This window comes from Danio rerio, chromosome 2, assembly GCF_049306965.1.
Source record: "Danio rerio strain Tuebingen ecotype United States chromosome 2, GRCz12tu, whole genome shotgun sequence".
NCBI lineage: Eukaryota > Metazoa > Chordata > Actinopteri > Cypriniformes > Danionidae > Danio > Danio rerio.
Window position 1 is genome coordinate 47,881,679 of NC_133177.1, and position 15,822 is coordinate 47,897,500.

At 36.3% G+C, this 15,822-nt stretch overlaps 1 protein-coding gene across 5 annotated transcripts in view; it reads right to left on the bottom strand.

Moving 5' to 3' along the window:
- Nucleotides 1-315: 315 nt before the first annotated feature.
- The window catches only part of acsm3 (acyl-CoA synthetase medium chain family member 3), a 19,782-nt gene continuing 4,275 nt past the window's right edge, over nt 316-15,822 (bottom strand). For 2 of the 5 annotated variants that reach the window (XR_012383732.1, XR_012383731.1), the window contains exons 3-12: nt 13,567-13,774; nt 12,176-12,319; nt 10,946-11,102; nt 9,899-9,978; nt 8,572-8,695; nt 8,231-8,311; nt 7,922-8,023; nt 4,272-4,371; nt 2,912-3,031; nt 316-2,243 (exon numbers count right to left, since the gene is read on the bottom strand). Coding sequence is in view for 2 of the 5 variants with exons in the window: in XM_021478255.2 (XP_021333930.2) it covers nt 2,151-2,243; nt 2,912-3,031; nt 4,272-4,371; nt 5,791-5,918; nt 7,922-8,023; nt 8,231-8,311; nt 8,572-8,695; nt 9,899-9,978; nt 10,946-11,102; nt 12,176-12,319; nt 13,567-13,774 (1,337 nt within the window). In the remaining 3 variants the exon portion in view is untranslated. 5 annotated transcript variants of the gene reach the window in all.

A 15,822-nucleotide genomic window follows, 5' to 3' on the forward strand; every position in this document is an offset into this window, starting at 1 on the left:
TTTATGTAGCGCCGACACAACATATAGTTCCTCTTTATGTCCAAACATGTAGCGTTGAATGACAAAGCTCCACTTGAAACAGCATTGTTTTACAGTGTGTTTGCTATAACCGATGCGTCTTTCTCCATTTTTGGTCAGGACTAATTTACCAGCATATTTGTCATCTGGAAAGTCACAACGTTTCTCTCCATAGGATGACAATTTCCACAAATGCGGAAATATTCATAACCTTACAATCCTCTCTCAGCGTTCAGCAGAGATCAGATTAGTGTCAGCCATCTGTCAACATGCTTTTGAAGAAAAAAAAAAAGGATGAGCACTGATAAATCAAAGTTTATATATTGTAAAATCACACGCATAAAATAACGTATTAACTCCAAACAATATGGCGATGAATGCTTACTCTTTTAACAAAGAAATCATTTTGATTTGCATGTGCAGAATATGATGTACAATATAAAAGTCTAAATATAACGTCACTCTATTTAAACATGAATTTTAAGATGTTCCCTTCCTTAGACCTACTGTGTGATAGATGCAATCAAACCCAGGCATCGCTTGTTTAGTTTTTAGTGTTGTTTAATTTTAGTTGCTCTAAAATTGTTAATTATTGGATTTCAGTTTTTAAATTCATATCAGAAGTGGAGGAAAAAGTATACCCTGGGCCTACTTTAGCTAAATTTGGAGTCGGTGATGATGCAGAATTATCATATAATTAATGTACAGTAATCAGATTTATAACCCTAGCATGAAGATTAGTTTTAAAAAATTGGAATAGAAAAGATCCTCCACGTTGCTTCACGTTAATAAAAAAAATGTCATGTCCTGTCTGCAACTTGAGAAGCTAAGGCTTTCCCTAAAAAATAAAACAAAGAATTTCCATGTAATATGGAATACATTTGTTGAGTACTTTAACCAGCGAGCAGTGATTGAACCCTAGTAGAAATGCCTCAAATATCCCCCCTTATTTACTTTTTTTTTTTCTCCTCCTTTCTTTTTTTTTGCCTCTTCCTTCCACTTTTATAATTTTGTTTTTGTTTTTGTTCTCTTATGCATATAATAGTAACATGTTGTTAACTGTTTAAAAGCGAAAAAAGTACACATGTAAGTTATCATTAGTACTGATGTAAAAAATACAATAAAGAGATTGTAAAAAAAACAAACATGAATTATATGTGGGTTAGTAAATTTAACAGCTGTTAAAATACACTCACCAGCCACTTTATTAGGTACACCTGTCCAACTGCTCGGTAAAAAATTTCTAATCAGCCAATCACATGGCAGGAACTCAATGCATGCTAAGGAAATGAGGTTACAATTCTCACCGGCTCACTAAAATTCGACAATAGAACATTGGAAAAACGTTGTCTGGTGTGATGAGTCTCGGTTTCTTATGTGACAATCAGATGGTGGGGTCAAAATCTGGCATCAACAGCATTAAGCATAGATCCATTCTGCCTTGTATCAACGGTTCAGGCTGGTGGTGGTGGTGGTGGTGTAATGGTGTTGGAGATATTTTCTTGGCACGCTTTGGGCCCATTTGTACCCACTGAGCATTGTGTTAAAACCACAGCCTACCTGAGTATTGATGCTGACCATGTCCATATCTTTATGACCAGTGTACCCATCTTCTGATGGCTACTTCCAGCAGAATAACGAACCATGTCATAAATGCGGATCCTCTCAGAAGGTTTCTTGAACATGACCGTGAGTTCACTGTATTCAAACTGCCTCCACAGTCACCAGACCACAATCCAATAGAGCATCTTTGGGATGTGGTGGAATGGGAGATACGCTTCATGGATGTGCAGCCAACAATCTGCATCAACTGTGTGACGCTATCATGTCAAAATCTAAAATGAGGAATTTTCCTATACCCTGTTGAATCTATACCACAAAGGATTAAGGCAGTTCTGAGGGCAAAAGAGGGTCCAGCCTACTAAGGAGTACCTAATTAAGTGGCCGGTGAGTTCATACGTTGAATGAAGACATTATGAAGTGCTGCCATCTGCTGGCGAGCTGAAATATTGAAAATCATTTCATATTAATCTCTTCTTCATGCATCTCCAAAAAACGTGGGAAGACACTTGTGAATGTAGCATGTGAAGAGGTGGAATGCTATTTTTACATTTGATTTCTTAGTTCCAGATTTAGCTGGTTTGCTGTCCCCATTCCTTCTTTCTTAACTCCACTCGTCTTATTTTCCCACTTACTGTCTTGGGCAGCTGATCCACAAACTCAATCTGAAAAAAAGTAAACAAAATGATGAATTAAAAGAGAATCAGAAAGATCATGATTAACAATATAAAGCTTTAAATCAGGGGTGCTCAAGCTTGTCCGTATAAAAGGGCCAAAAACCAAATATCATTGATAGCTGTGGGCCAAAGGTAAATATACCAAACTATTTTACATTAAAATTGCTATGGGTAATTTCCAAGTTCACTTCATAATATTTAAAAATAAATAAAAAACTTTACTTTGAGTGATATTAACTAATGCAGTATAACTTTTTAAATTACGACCTACTGCAATTAAAACAATTAAACTTATAACATAGTAGAGTTCAATGCTGAATACACTAGTCAAGCAGAATCTTCCTTTGCCTTGATTCAAACCATCGTATGTACATTTAAACTAAATCTGATTAATTTACACCATTTACATTGAAACATTAAATTTTAGATAGTTTATTTGTAGCTTAACAGTTAAAAAAACAAATAGAAGATTACATTAAATGTGAAAGAACAATCTCTAAACCATTTTCAGACGGCATGGGGGGCCAAATTAAAAGGTTACTACGGGCCGACTTTGGCCTGTGGGCCCTAGTTTGGGCATTAAATAAAGTGAACAAATGGCTCCAACAGAATCCCTTCAACCTAATCAAATTGAAAGTAATAAGTGGGTAATCTACCTTGCGTGGATATTTGTAAGGAGCCGTGATGCTCTTTACATGTGTTTGCAGTTCCTTGATCAGTTCCTTATGGGCTCTTGATTTAAAATCTGCTGTCAGCACAACAAAAGCCTTCACCACCTAAAACATCAAGCAAACTCCTTACAAAAACACTCAAATTTACACAATATACAAATGTAATGATGACTTCAGTTTTACCTCTAGTAAATACTAAATATGAGATATTGTCTTATCTTGTAAGCTCAAAAGTCAGTCTGTGAGTGCCTTACACACACACACACACACACACACACATAATATTAAACAGTTTTTGTCCACTGTTATGACACACAGCTGCATTTTCATTAAAAGAGATTGTGGATTTGAAGCTTAATGAATCTTTAATTTAGCCTTTGCCTCATCACTGTTAAATTTATCAATCATTTTCCCGGTATTTTGCATCACAAGACACTCTTCAGTTCTGTAGCTGATTGTGACAAAACGCTTAACACTGCTTGTTCAAAATAAACTGAGAAAGCAAGTACTGGAGATGTGTTGCTTATTCCTTTTGTACCTGTACCAAACTAGTACCCCCATCACTAGGCCCACACAGAATCTGCGCGCGTAGAATTCTGCAGATTTTCCGCAGATTTTTAGACCATCATTAAATCTGTTTATTTACTTGAGTAAATGTGTGTAATATCTATATTTATTCAGTTTTTAAATTAATTGCTGTAATATTATTGACTAATATGAAAATGTTCATCTGATTTCTGTACAATGCAGTTTGTAAAGTAAGTCTTTTAGTAGATTTATTATATAGAAGACTTGCTTTATTTACCAAATAAAGTGAATCTAATTGGATTTGCATTTTAAACATTAAAAAAGTAAAAAAAAAAATGTTTTATTTTATTATTTTATATGTTAAGGTTTAAGTTATGATACTCCTAAAATAATTCCGCAGAAATCCGCAGAGTTTTACCAAAATTCTCTGCAGAAATGGAAAAAAAAAAGTCTGCAGATTCCGTCTGGCCCTACCCATCACAGAGATACGTACTTAACCGTGACTCCTGTGTAGTGTCACTCCTAGTAAATACAGAATCTGCCTACTTAGACCCTGTTCTCACTTGTTATTAACCGCCTCTTTTTGACTAACTCTGAAAGTGCATGAGGTCAAAATGTTTTAAACCTTTCTATTATGCTTCTATTTTTTGTCCACTTATGATAGGATTAAAGGAAATGCATCTTTGTAGGAGGTGTATAAACAGGGTGCTCTGATAATAATGGTGCTGCTGGCTTCCAAGTACTTATTTTTCACCCAGTTTTAAGGTCATACTTGTATCCTTCATAAAGAAGGCAATCCCAGAATGCACAACGTTACCTCTCCTCGAACAGGATCAGGGCTGCTGACTACGGCTGATTCAGCTACAGCTGGATGCTCTATCAGGGCATTTTCCACCTCAAATGGACCAATACGGTACCTAAAAACACACACACACACACACACACACACACACACACACACACACAGACATATAATACAAATGTTCAAAAGCATATTTTTTCCTTGAATTTTTCCCATTATGATATTAAAAAAGCCTTTGTTGGAACATTATAAGAACTTAGAACAAACTTAAATTTGTATGAAAGAAATTTTTGAGAATAGGACAAATAACAGAAAAGGTCAAACAAAAGTCTGTTTACCTAATGATTTATATTGAATTATTTAAAGGGACAGAACAAAATTGCAAAACATATACAGTAATTAAGCATTTATGAGTGTAGAGCAGGAGTGCTCAACTCTGTTTCTGGAGATCTACCCTCCTACAGAATTCAGCTCTAACCCTGATCAAACACACATGAGCCAATTAATTAGAGCATGAACAGCACTTGATAATTACAGGCAGGTGTGTTTGTTATGGGTTACAACTAAAATCTGCAAGAAAGTAGATCTCCAGGAACAAGGTTGAGTACCTCTGGTGTAGGAAGACCAAATTATATATGGAGTGCTCTAAACATATCTTTTGGTGCATTTGCCCACCGTAACTCTGATTGGAGAGAAAAAAAACTACTTTCTAGTCAAACCATTCTTCTGCAATCTTACACCAAAAACTGAAATAAGGGCAGTGTTAATAGCCTAAAATGTGGGAGAGCGGTGATATTGTGTGATTATAGTGTATTGCAATATGGAGCAATTAAATGTTGATGTTAAATCAAAAGTAATTCTCACATACTTGAAAATGAGATGATTTAATTTACAATAATTCTCTATGGTTACAACGGAATTAATAACAAATAACTATAAAATGATAATATGAAATGATGATAAAACATATGATATAAATTGCACCCAGCTTAAATGTAAAAAAATAAAGTTACCAGAGGTATGAGACCCAGAAGTTAGCCTGATTGCAGTAGAGTCAGAGAAGATAGACTTCAGAGGAGCAGAGCAGGAAAGCCCAGAGATGGAGAAAAACCAGAGCAGTTTACCACCTATTTTGTCTCTTTCTTGACCAAATGTGACCAAAGCTTAAATACTGAGACATTCAAACTGACTAATTAACATGTAACCACATTGTAAAACCCCCAAAGTCCACACACCAGGACCTGATCTAATCAGTATCTGCCTTTTGGAATTTGTGTGAGCCTTCTTTGATTAAAAAGACCATATAAACATATGCATAAGATAATTTAGACTCTTACAAACAGGATTATTAAAAAAATATATTATCGGTTAAAAAACTGAGCTCACCACAGATTTTTTTTTAATGTTTAGCCTTTAAAATCCCTAAAGATTCATATTAATACAATTTTTACTTCTAGAAACACTTGTTAGACTATTATATGATATATGTTTATTTAAAATTTGACATCATCATGATCAAAGCCGAATTCTGTACCCTGCAGACAAGATGACGTCATCAGATCTGCCGATGAACCACAAATATCCTTCATCGTCCATCATTCCCCGGTCACCTGTCAGGTAGAAATCGCCACGGAAACATTCTGCCGTGCGCACTGGCTCCCCCTTTAGGATGAATTTAGATTCACATTCAAATAATTTAGTTGTTAACTTTTGCATTTCTTTACAAAACTAAACTAAAGGTTGTTGCACACCGGATGCCTGCATTTTAGAATTCTAAACAGATTTCTATCAGTGTACTCACAATGGTGCTGCAAGTTGGCGGCTGTCTGCGGCACCCAGCTACGACTCTGGATACTGTTTATATTTCTGCCGCGCCATCTGAAGGGTTTCATATTAAATACCATTCGAATGTGCACAACTGGTGTGCGATACTTCTAACTGTCATGTGCATGACGCATCCGGTGCGCGACCCCCTTACGAGTTGTATGTGTAGTACAGGAAATGAGGAATAACAACTATCTCTACAACAAGTGTTGACAGAAAAAAACTGCAAATATAAACAAGCTCAAAGTGATCTTAAATCCAAGCTCTTTATTGTGGAAATAATCCACAAACCAAAATATAGCATCCTGCACCTGTCTACTATATTACCTTGACAAACCTGATTGATTCAAATCAACGTTAACCGGATGTTGCGGAGACGTTTATTTCAGAATGTTGATGTACTTTTAACTGAAATGGAATATTGTGTAGGGGACGGGGCTTTCTTTTTGCACGTCATTACTTTATAGCAACCTAACATTTGAGAGTGGCGTGGTTAAGAATATCGTGGCACAGAAAGGACAAATGCTCAGACTTTGATTGAAGATTACCAAAACAAAACTTTTTTTTTTCTGCCATGTCACCCTGCAGCCCAAGACCGGTTACTCACTGAAGCTAAGCAGGGCTGAGCCTGGTCAGTACCTGGATGGGAGACCACTAGGGAACACTAGGTTGCAGTTGGAAGTGGTCGGAAGTGGTTGGAAGAGGCCAGCAGGGGGCGCTCAACCTGTGGTCTGTGTGAGTCCTAATGCCCCAGTAAAAGTGAAGAGGACACTACACTGTCAGTGGGCGCCGTCTTTCGGATGAGACGTTAAACCGAGGTCCTGACTCTCTGTGGTCATTAAAAATCCCATGGCACTTCTCGTGAAAAGAGCAGGGGTGTAACCCCGGTGTCCTGGCCAAAGTCCCTCTATCGGCCCTTACGATCATAGCCTCCCAATCATCCCCTTCCACCGAATTGGCTCAATCACTGTCTCTCCACTCCACCAATAGCTGGTGTGTGGTGAGCGCACTGGCGCCGTTGTCCTGTGGCAGCCATCACATCATCCAAGTGGATGCTGCACACTGGTGGTGGTGTGGAGAGACCCCCTCATGATTGTAAAGCGCTTTGGGTGTTTGACCATACACAATAAATGCGCTATATGAATACATTACATTACATTACATTTCTCCCCAGTAGATTAACTGCATTTATTCACCTAAAGTATAACCAAGTGCTCTAGCAGAATAAACCTTATAAATTATGATTTCACATGGACTTAATTTACATCTTAAGTGGATATGGCAATATGCTTTAAAAACAGCTTTCCAAACCAACACGCTTATTGAAGGTGGGATTCCTTAACAGTTGTCGATTATTAGTTTTGTGTTGTGAATTTGAAGAAGAGACAAAACCAGGAAGATTTTTGTATATCTTGAAAGCAGAATCCTTTAATAAGGACTGGCTGTGGCGTTCATCGAAAATGTTTTCGACTACTGCAGCTGGCTCGCAGTTTAATACACAATTGAGTGGGCAGTGCTTATTAGTTGAAACAGAAACTGCCATTACAGTTTAGTCTTGTTTTCTGGGCCTTGCCTGAAAGTATCACCCGGCCAATTGTTAGACAAAAGACACTGAAATTGACAATACGCATTACAATGGAGACATGATGCTGTATTTCACACATAGGAAGTCAGACCTGATGTGCCTAGAACTTGTAATTTGCATTAATTTGAATAAGTGATACTGTCAGAAGCATCTTACGGTGTGAAACATAATTTATATATTTTAAGAAATGTAGAATCTTTCAGTAGTAATATAGTAAAGAAGACAGATACAGATAGTGAAGAAGCATTAAATGTACCGTATACTCTGTAAAAAGAGAGAAGGGTCTCTCTGGTTTTACTCGGATGCCGAGGTCTCCCTCTTGTCCTTGTGGCACAACAGAGCCATTTTCATCCACCACCTTAAACCAGAACAGTCCAGAATTACTATTAGCAGCCCAACTTCAAAAAACTTGTAACTTAAATTGTAAGGCAACTTTTAGCACAGCTTTTTTTTTACTTGACTTGATTTAAGTTGAATCAACTCAAATTATAAGACAACTTGAACACATCTTTACGTTACAAGCAGTCAATGATTTTTTTTATTATGTCTAGCTTAAACTTTGGACCTGCACGTCATATCCTGGTGATGCTTTTCCAAAAGATCCTGGTTTGATCTTCATGCCTTTGAATGTGCCCGCTATTAAAACCTGAGTGATAAATAAAATAATTACTTTGATTTTGAGTTATTGTACAATAAAAAAAAAAAAAAAAAAAAAATATATATATATATATATATATATATATATATATATATATATATATATATATATATATATATATATATATATATACATATATATATTATATAAAATGCTAATTTAAAACCACTTTTCACCCATGCCTATATTTATGGCACACAAACCAGATTGAACATAATAGTTTGAGACTGTTTAAATGCTTTATTTACAGTCTCAGTCTGTCCGTATCCCTCGTAGATGTCCAGTCCAGTGAGCTCTTTCCATTTGCACATGACCTCAGGGTTAATGGGCTCTCCGGCACACAGACAGTGTTCAAGAGCCTGGAATTTATACCTGGTAAAAATCACAAAAATGAGGATTAGATTAAGATAAGCTGGGCTGATCCAGTTCAGGATGTGCAAGCATGTGATTACAAATTCTGTTCAAAAATTGCACCTTCATAAAACAGAGAAATAATAAAATTGATCTATTATTCTTCTATATCAGTGGTTCTCAAACTGTGGTACGTGTACCACTAGTGGTACGCGGGCTTCCTTCTAGTGGTACGTGGAGGAATGAAATATGTCATGTACATGCTAAATACATTTAAAAATTTATCAAAAATGATGTATATAATATGCCATATATGACATATAGCCTATATTTCTGAGGTAATCTGCCACGGTTTTTTTAACTGTGCAGAGTTGTAGCTGCTTTACTGGGTCTACTACACTACTGAATTTCAATACTGCTCATTTTGGTGGTACTTGGAGAGAGAATTTTTTTCTGAGGTGGTACTTGATGAAAAAAGTTTGAGTACCACTGTTCTATATCCTATGATGACGCTTAGCATAAATGATGGCAGTAGCTTTGCATTTGGCTGATTGTCACAGATTGTACTTTCAGGTATTTAGGATACAATGAACCTGCATTTTTTTTTAACCATTTAAAGTCTGCGTGAACCGGAAGCTGTGACCGTCAGAAATGCCAACTGGCTCAGCCGGGACTTGAACCAGCGACCTTCTTGCTGTGAGGTGACAGTGCTAACCACTGAGACACAGTGCTGCCCAAAAGTAAAAGTTTGAAGGCATTAACAAACTACTTATAGCATATCTTGAATAGCCTTAAAATCTTAATTATTTCTGCAGCAATATATGGATGCGGGGATGTCTGTGGAAAATCAAAATTTACAATTAACTATTTTGCTAGCGCATATTGTTATCCTTCAGGTGGACAATTCATCTGTGCAAGTTAATCAAATAAAACGATGTTTGTTTTGATAATCTTCAGTCAAAGAGGGTGCAATGATGCACCGCCTCCTACTCGTATTCCGTTTCAGTTGGAAGTACATCAACATACTGACATAAAAATCTCAGCAACTTTCGGTTCATTTGGACTTTAAATATTACTAAGAAAATATCTATAATATTATATACAATATAATATATAATATAATATTTTGTAACATAGGAAAAAGGCGGGACAATAGGTAGTAAATTTAGAGTTAATTTGAGTTAATGTGAATTTTAGTCACATCACATTAGAGACAGTCCATACTTAGACAAGTCATCCTGTACAAGCATTCGATAGGCGGTCGGTGCTGTGCAGAAGGTGGTGATGGGATAGTGGCTCAGAGTCTGTGAGGAGAAAAAGCATGAGTGGCAGCAGAAAGCTTTTGTTTTAGTGAATGCTCTAAAACTAATAATGCATACACTACTGTTCAAAAGTTTAGGCTCAGTATGATTTGTTTTTTTTAGTTTTTTATTGAAAATGAATGCTTTTTTTCTGAAAGGATGTAATAAACTGATCAAAAGTAACACATTCATTAGGTCACAAAGTGTTTCAATTTCCATTTAATGTTTTTCCTTTTTTAATGCCGTCTTTATTAATTTTTAGGAACTTTAACACGTAGTAAACAAAACAAATATACAAAACAAAAATAAATAAATAAATAAATAAATAAAATGATAAAAAATACAAGTATACAGATAAATAAATGCATGTATGTATATACACATCCGATATAAAGGTATCAAAACTAATGGCAGGTTATAACAACATACAAGTTATATGGACAGAAGGTTCGTATCAGCTTGCTTCAGAAATACTACAAAAGGATTCCATATTTTAAAACACTTTTCAAGGTTTTCTCTTAACGGTATACATTAATTTTGGCTTTACATTATTTTACATTTTAAAAGCCTGATTTTCACATATGTAAAGCAGCACAGTAGTTTTTAATGCTGATAATGCAAACTATTGAGCAGCAAATCACAACAAATCAAAAGATTTCTGAATGATCGATACACTGAAGACTGGTGTAACGATGCTGAAATTTTTGCATTGTCATCACAGGAATAAAATTAAAATTTCAAATGTATACAAATAGCAAACTATGTTTAAATTGTAACAATATGAAGCAATAATTAAATAAATGAAGCATTGTTCATATGAGACTCTCTGAAAAATATTTTAGAAATATTACCAACCCAGACTTTAAAACAATCCTGTACATAAAGCAGGCCGTTACATATATTTTTATTTGTAAAAGTCAGTGATTAAGCAAAGCACTGCTGTCAAGAATTGACGTGTTTATTTCAGTACCTTAAGAACTGTGTTTGTGTCAAAGCGTGGCATGTGGTGAACAAACACACAAGCTCCCTGAATCCACGGAGCAAACACACTGCTCCACGCTGATTTCGCCCAGCCCGTGTCAGAGGTGTTCCAGAATACATCCTGCTCAGTCAGATCCAGCCAGTACCTGAACAATTCACACAGATCAAATGCATACATTACATGCTACCGTTATAAGTTTGGGCTCTGAAGATTTGGTAGGATAATGTCTTTGGAAGAAATTGTTTGCTTTTCAGAGCTGCGTTTTAAAAAAATTTAAAATACAATATTGTTTAAAATGTCATTTGTTCCAGCGATGGCAAAGTTTAATTTTTACACAGCAAAAAATGGAGTCCAAATATGTGAAAATTCTCATTTCAAGAACTATTTTCTAGACAAGCAAAACATATCATCTTGTTTTCAGAAATAATATGCCAATATTAAGTGAGTTTTTCATTAAAGGGGTGGTCCAGAATGTCATTTTAAGGCTTGGTTGTTTTAATAAGATGCAAAGCAATATGTGCTCATTTTTCACTTGAAGGAAATCACATAATTTTTTCATAAATCTCACTTTCATTATGTGCAGCTAGACAAAAAACAAGAAACAAGACAAAAAAAATCTAAGAAAAGCAGTTTTTGCATGATCCTTTTGTTTATTGTGCCGTGAGTCCATGACTATTGCTCAGTGAAGTTGTAGGTGATCTTTGAAAAGTGAGTTTTTTTTTTTTTTTTTGGTTTATTTTAACATCCTGATTACACAATTTCCTTGTGTTTTGTATTTATTTATTAGCCTGAATAAGCATAATCTAAATAGCTGGGTCCTTCACATTTTAGGGTCCCCTTGAAACATTTCCGTTGTGTTCCCTGCTATTTGCATGTGTAGTGAGAAAATGAAGCACTTTTATGTGTTTGCGTTAAGGATTCGCAATTGGTTTGTCAGACCATTGAGGATATTTTGCTAATTTTATTAATGTGTTTTCTTTAATTGCAGCACGTTAAGCTCACTTTGCCAACGCCAACAATTATGTCACATTATAAATGCATTTTTCACATTAGATCAGTTTAATGTCCCCTTTACTGAATAAATAATACATTTCTTGAAATATCTGACCCCAGTCTTTGAACTGTAGAATACACTATTATGTTTATTAAACTTGAAAGCACCTTCAGCTGTATATATTTACAACCATAAAAATGATACTTGTCTATGATGGCACACACCTGCCGTTCACGGTGAGCCCCAAACCAAAACTACAGTGGCTGTGTTGGGTCATTTTTGGGGAGCCCGTTGTGCCACTGGTGAAGAAGATGGTCATGGGCTCCTCACTGCTGGTGTCCACACAAACATGGTCATCTGATACTCTTCTGCAACACAAACATAACATCTTAATTTACTCACTAAAGCTTTATATATATTCAAAAATAATTCTGTAATTGTTTACTTGCTGTCAAGTTGTTCAAAATCTTTATTTCTAAAACATTTTACAATTTTAAGAAAGTTGGTAGCAATAGTATAGAAGTTTTGGAGACCAGCAACTCTTGGTTACCTACTGCAGCTATGGTCTTAGTACACAACTTTTTTTTTTTTTGAGCAAAATACAAATGATCTAATCTGATTCAAAGATTTATGCTAAGTAAAGCTAAAAGTGCAAAAAAGGGTAAAAGAAAAAATAAACTCAACTCTAGGGGAGTTGTAAAATTTGCATATTTGCAAAAAAAGTGTCCCTTTACACCTCAGGTTGTTTCTCAAGAATTCTCTGCTGAACACAAATTGAGATATTTACATTTATATTACATTTAGATCTGTAAATATCTCTTAATTTGTGTTCAGCAGAGAATCTCTTGAGAAACAACTTGAGGTGTAAAGGGACACTGCTTTTTTTTTTTTCAAAAATGCAAATTTTACAACTCCCCGTGAGTTGATTTTTTTTAACCTTTTTTTGCACTTTTAGCTTAGCTTAGCATAAATCATTGAATCAGATTAGACCTTTAGCATTTCACTCAAATAAAAAGTTGTGATAATTTTCCTATTTAAGGTGTGACTCTGCTGCAGGTACATTGCGTACTAAGACTATAGCTGCAGCAGGTGCAATGATCTTATGCAGCGCTGCTACCTACTTATCTAGTTGGACTATTTTCTGGTGCTGCGTAATATCATTGTGCCTGCTGCAGCCATGGTGCACCTGCAAAGTTCCTTAATTATTATTCCAGAAAGAGAGTATAGTTCCAAACCATATGGCCCTACAAAATGGCAACTTTTTATCTGCCTTGATACATGATGTAACTATAGAAGAGTCGAGCTTTAAATGGGAAAATTATAATATATATATACACATTTTTTTTTAGGGATATGCTAGTGGTCCATTTCAAGTAAATTATTTATGCTAAGATAAAATTGCTCCCACAAGACCCACCAGAGATTGGCTGAATGAATTAAAAAATGGTAAAACTGAAATACCTTTAAATGTAGGGGAGCTGTAAAATGAGTCAATTTCCTTTGTGTTCCTTTGATTATCTTTTTAAGTGAACTGTCCCTTTAAATATATATTTTTATTATTATAATTTTTAAGTGCCCCCTGTACATGCCATTCCCTCCCTTGTTCTCCACTCACCCCATGAGCTCTGTCAGGTTGCCCCAGCCGTCCATGGGCTTGTGGGACAGCAGCAGCTTGGTGGAAATGGAAGGGCAGTCTGAGGCTACAGTGTCCAACAGTGGAGCCAGAGTTTCATCTGTGATCACACACTTGGCCCCAGACGTTATCAGTCTGTGACGCATATCTCGAGCTGTGAGCTGAGAGGTGCCAGGAATCAGAACTGTACCTGTCCCAGGATACGGGAAGAGGTTCACATAAAATTCTAACAGAATTCTCACGGCCTACTGCATACAGTACATTACAGTATTGATATGACTCAAATTTAGCAGTTATTTATTTTTAGTTTTTAAAAGAACAGATGTCATTTTGCCCACTAGAGGGTGCACATTCACAACAAACAAGTGTATTTTGATGATACCAGGACTGGAATCATGGACATTTAGTCTTTATTACATCCAACGAAACTCATGTAGTAATCATTTGCATGGATGTACTAAAGTACTCAACTCATTATCATAATAGTATGAAGGCTAATACACTCACCGGCCACTTTATTAGGTACACCTTACTAATACCGGGTTGGACTCCCTTTTGCCTTCAGAACTGCCTTTATCCTTGTGGCATTGATTTAACAAGGTACTGGAAATATTCCTTAGAGATGTTAGTCCATGTTGACATGATAGCATCACACAGTTGCAGCAGATTTGTTGGCTGCACATCTATTATGCGAGGTGCTCATTTATGCTCAATTATGAATTGCGATCTGGTGACTGTGGAGGCCATTTGAGTACAGTGAATTCATTGTCATGTTCAAGAAACCTTCTGAGAGGATCCGTGCTTTATGACAGATGCATCATCCTGCTTGAAGTAGCTGTCAGAAGATGAGTACACAGTGATCATAAAGAGATGGGCATGGTCAGCAACAATGCCCAGGTAGGCTGTGGTGTTGGCACGATGCTTAATTGCTCTAAATGGACCCTAAGTGTGCCAAGAAAATATCCCCCACACCATTACACCAACTTAAACCGCTGATAGAAGGCAGAATGGATACATGTTTTCATGTTGTTGATGCCAAATTCTGACTCTACCATCCGAATGTGGCAGCAGAAATTGAGACTCAATAGACCAGACAACGTTTCTCCAATCTTCTATTGTCCAATTTTGGTGAGCCTGTGTGAATTGCAGCCTCAGTTTCCTGTTCTTAGCTGACAGAAGTGGCACTCGGTTTGGTCTTCTACTGCTGTAGCCCATCTGCCTCAAGATTCAACGTGTTTTGCGTTCAGAGATGCTCTTCTGCATACCTTGGTTGTAACGAGTGGTTATTTGAGTAACTGTTGCCTTTCTATCAGCTCAAACCAGTTTGGCCATTTTCCACTGACCTCTGGCCTCAACAAGGCATTTGCGCCCACAGAACTGCCGCTCGCTGGATATTTTCTCTTTTTCAAACCATTCTCTGTAAATCCTATAGATGGTTGTGCGTGAAAATCCCAGCAGATCAGCAGTTTCTGAAATACTCCGTTCAGCCCATCTGGCACCAACAACTATGCCACGTTCAGTCACCTAAATCACCATTAGGTGAACTGCAGCAGATCGTCTTGACCTCGTCTACATACCTAGTTGCATTGAGTTGCTGCCATGTGATTTTCTGATTAAAAAATTTGCCTTAACAAGCAGTTGGACAGGTGTACCTAATAAAGTGGCCAGTGAGTGTATAAGTAAATAAATCAGCATACCAATGGTTTTTGGAGATTTTAATGAAAAATCTTCTTACATAGTGTTCCTTTAATATTATGTTTATAACTTAGTCAAAAGTGTGGAATTGTACATTGTGCATTTACAAGACTAAAATCAGAAATCTTCTGTGCATTTTGTCCATTCATTTAAATAACAAGTGCATGCTGAGGGCCAGAAAATGCTAACTTTTGAAACTCATTTCTTTACACTGCCAGTGACATTGCCAGCTACTGGTCTGACATACATAATACACCTTTATTAGTGGTTGTTGTATTTTGACAACACTGTTGCCTACCTGTAAGACTATTCAAAACAGCAAAGATTTTTTGTACATTATTGTACAAAGTATACTATGTTGTCATGTAAACATCCTAAATATCTTCTATCACCAATTGCTCCAAACTACCATTTTCCCCCAGCAGAGTGAGTTATGATGAAACAATAGTAGATTAATCTTTAACCTCAACTAAAGGAAAACAGAACAAGGGGGGAGGAGTCTTAGAAATCAAATGCATGTGAAGGGAAATAACATGCAGAAAG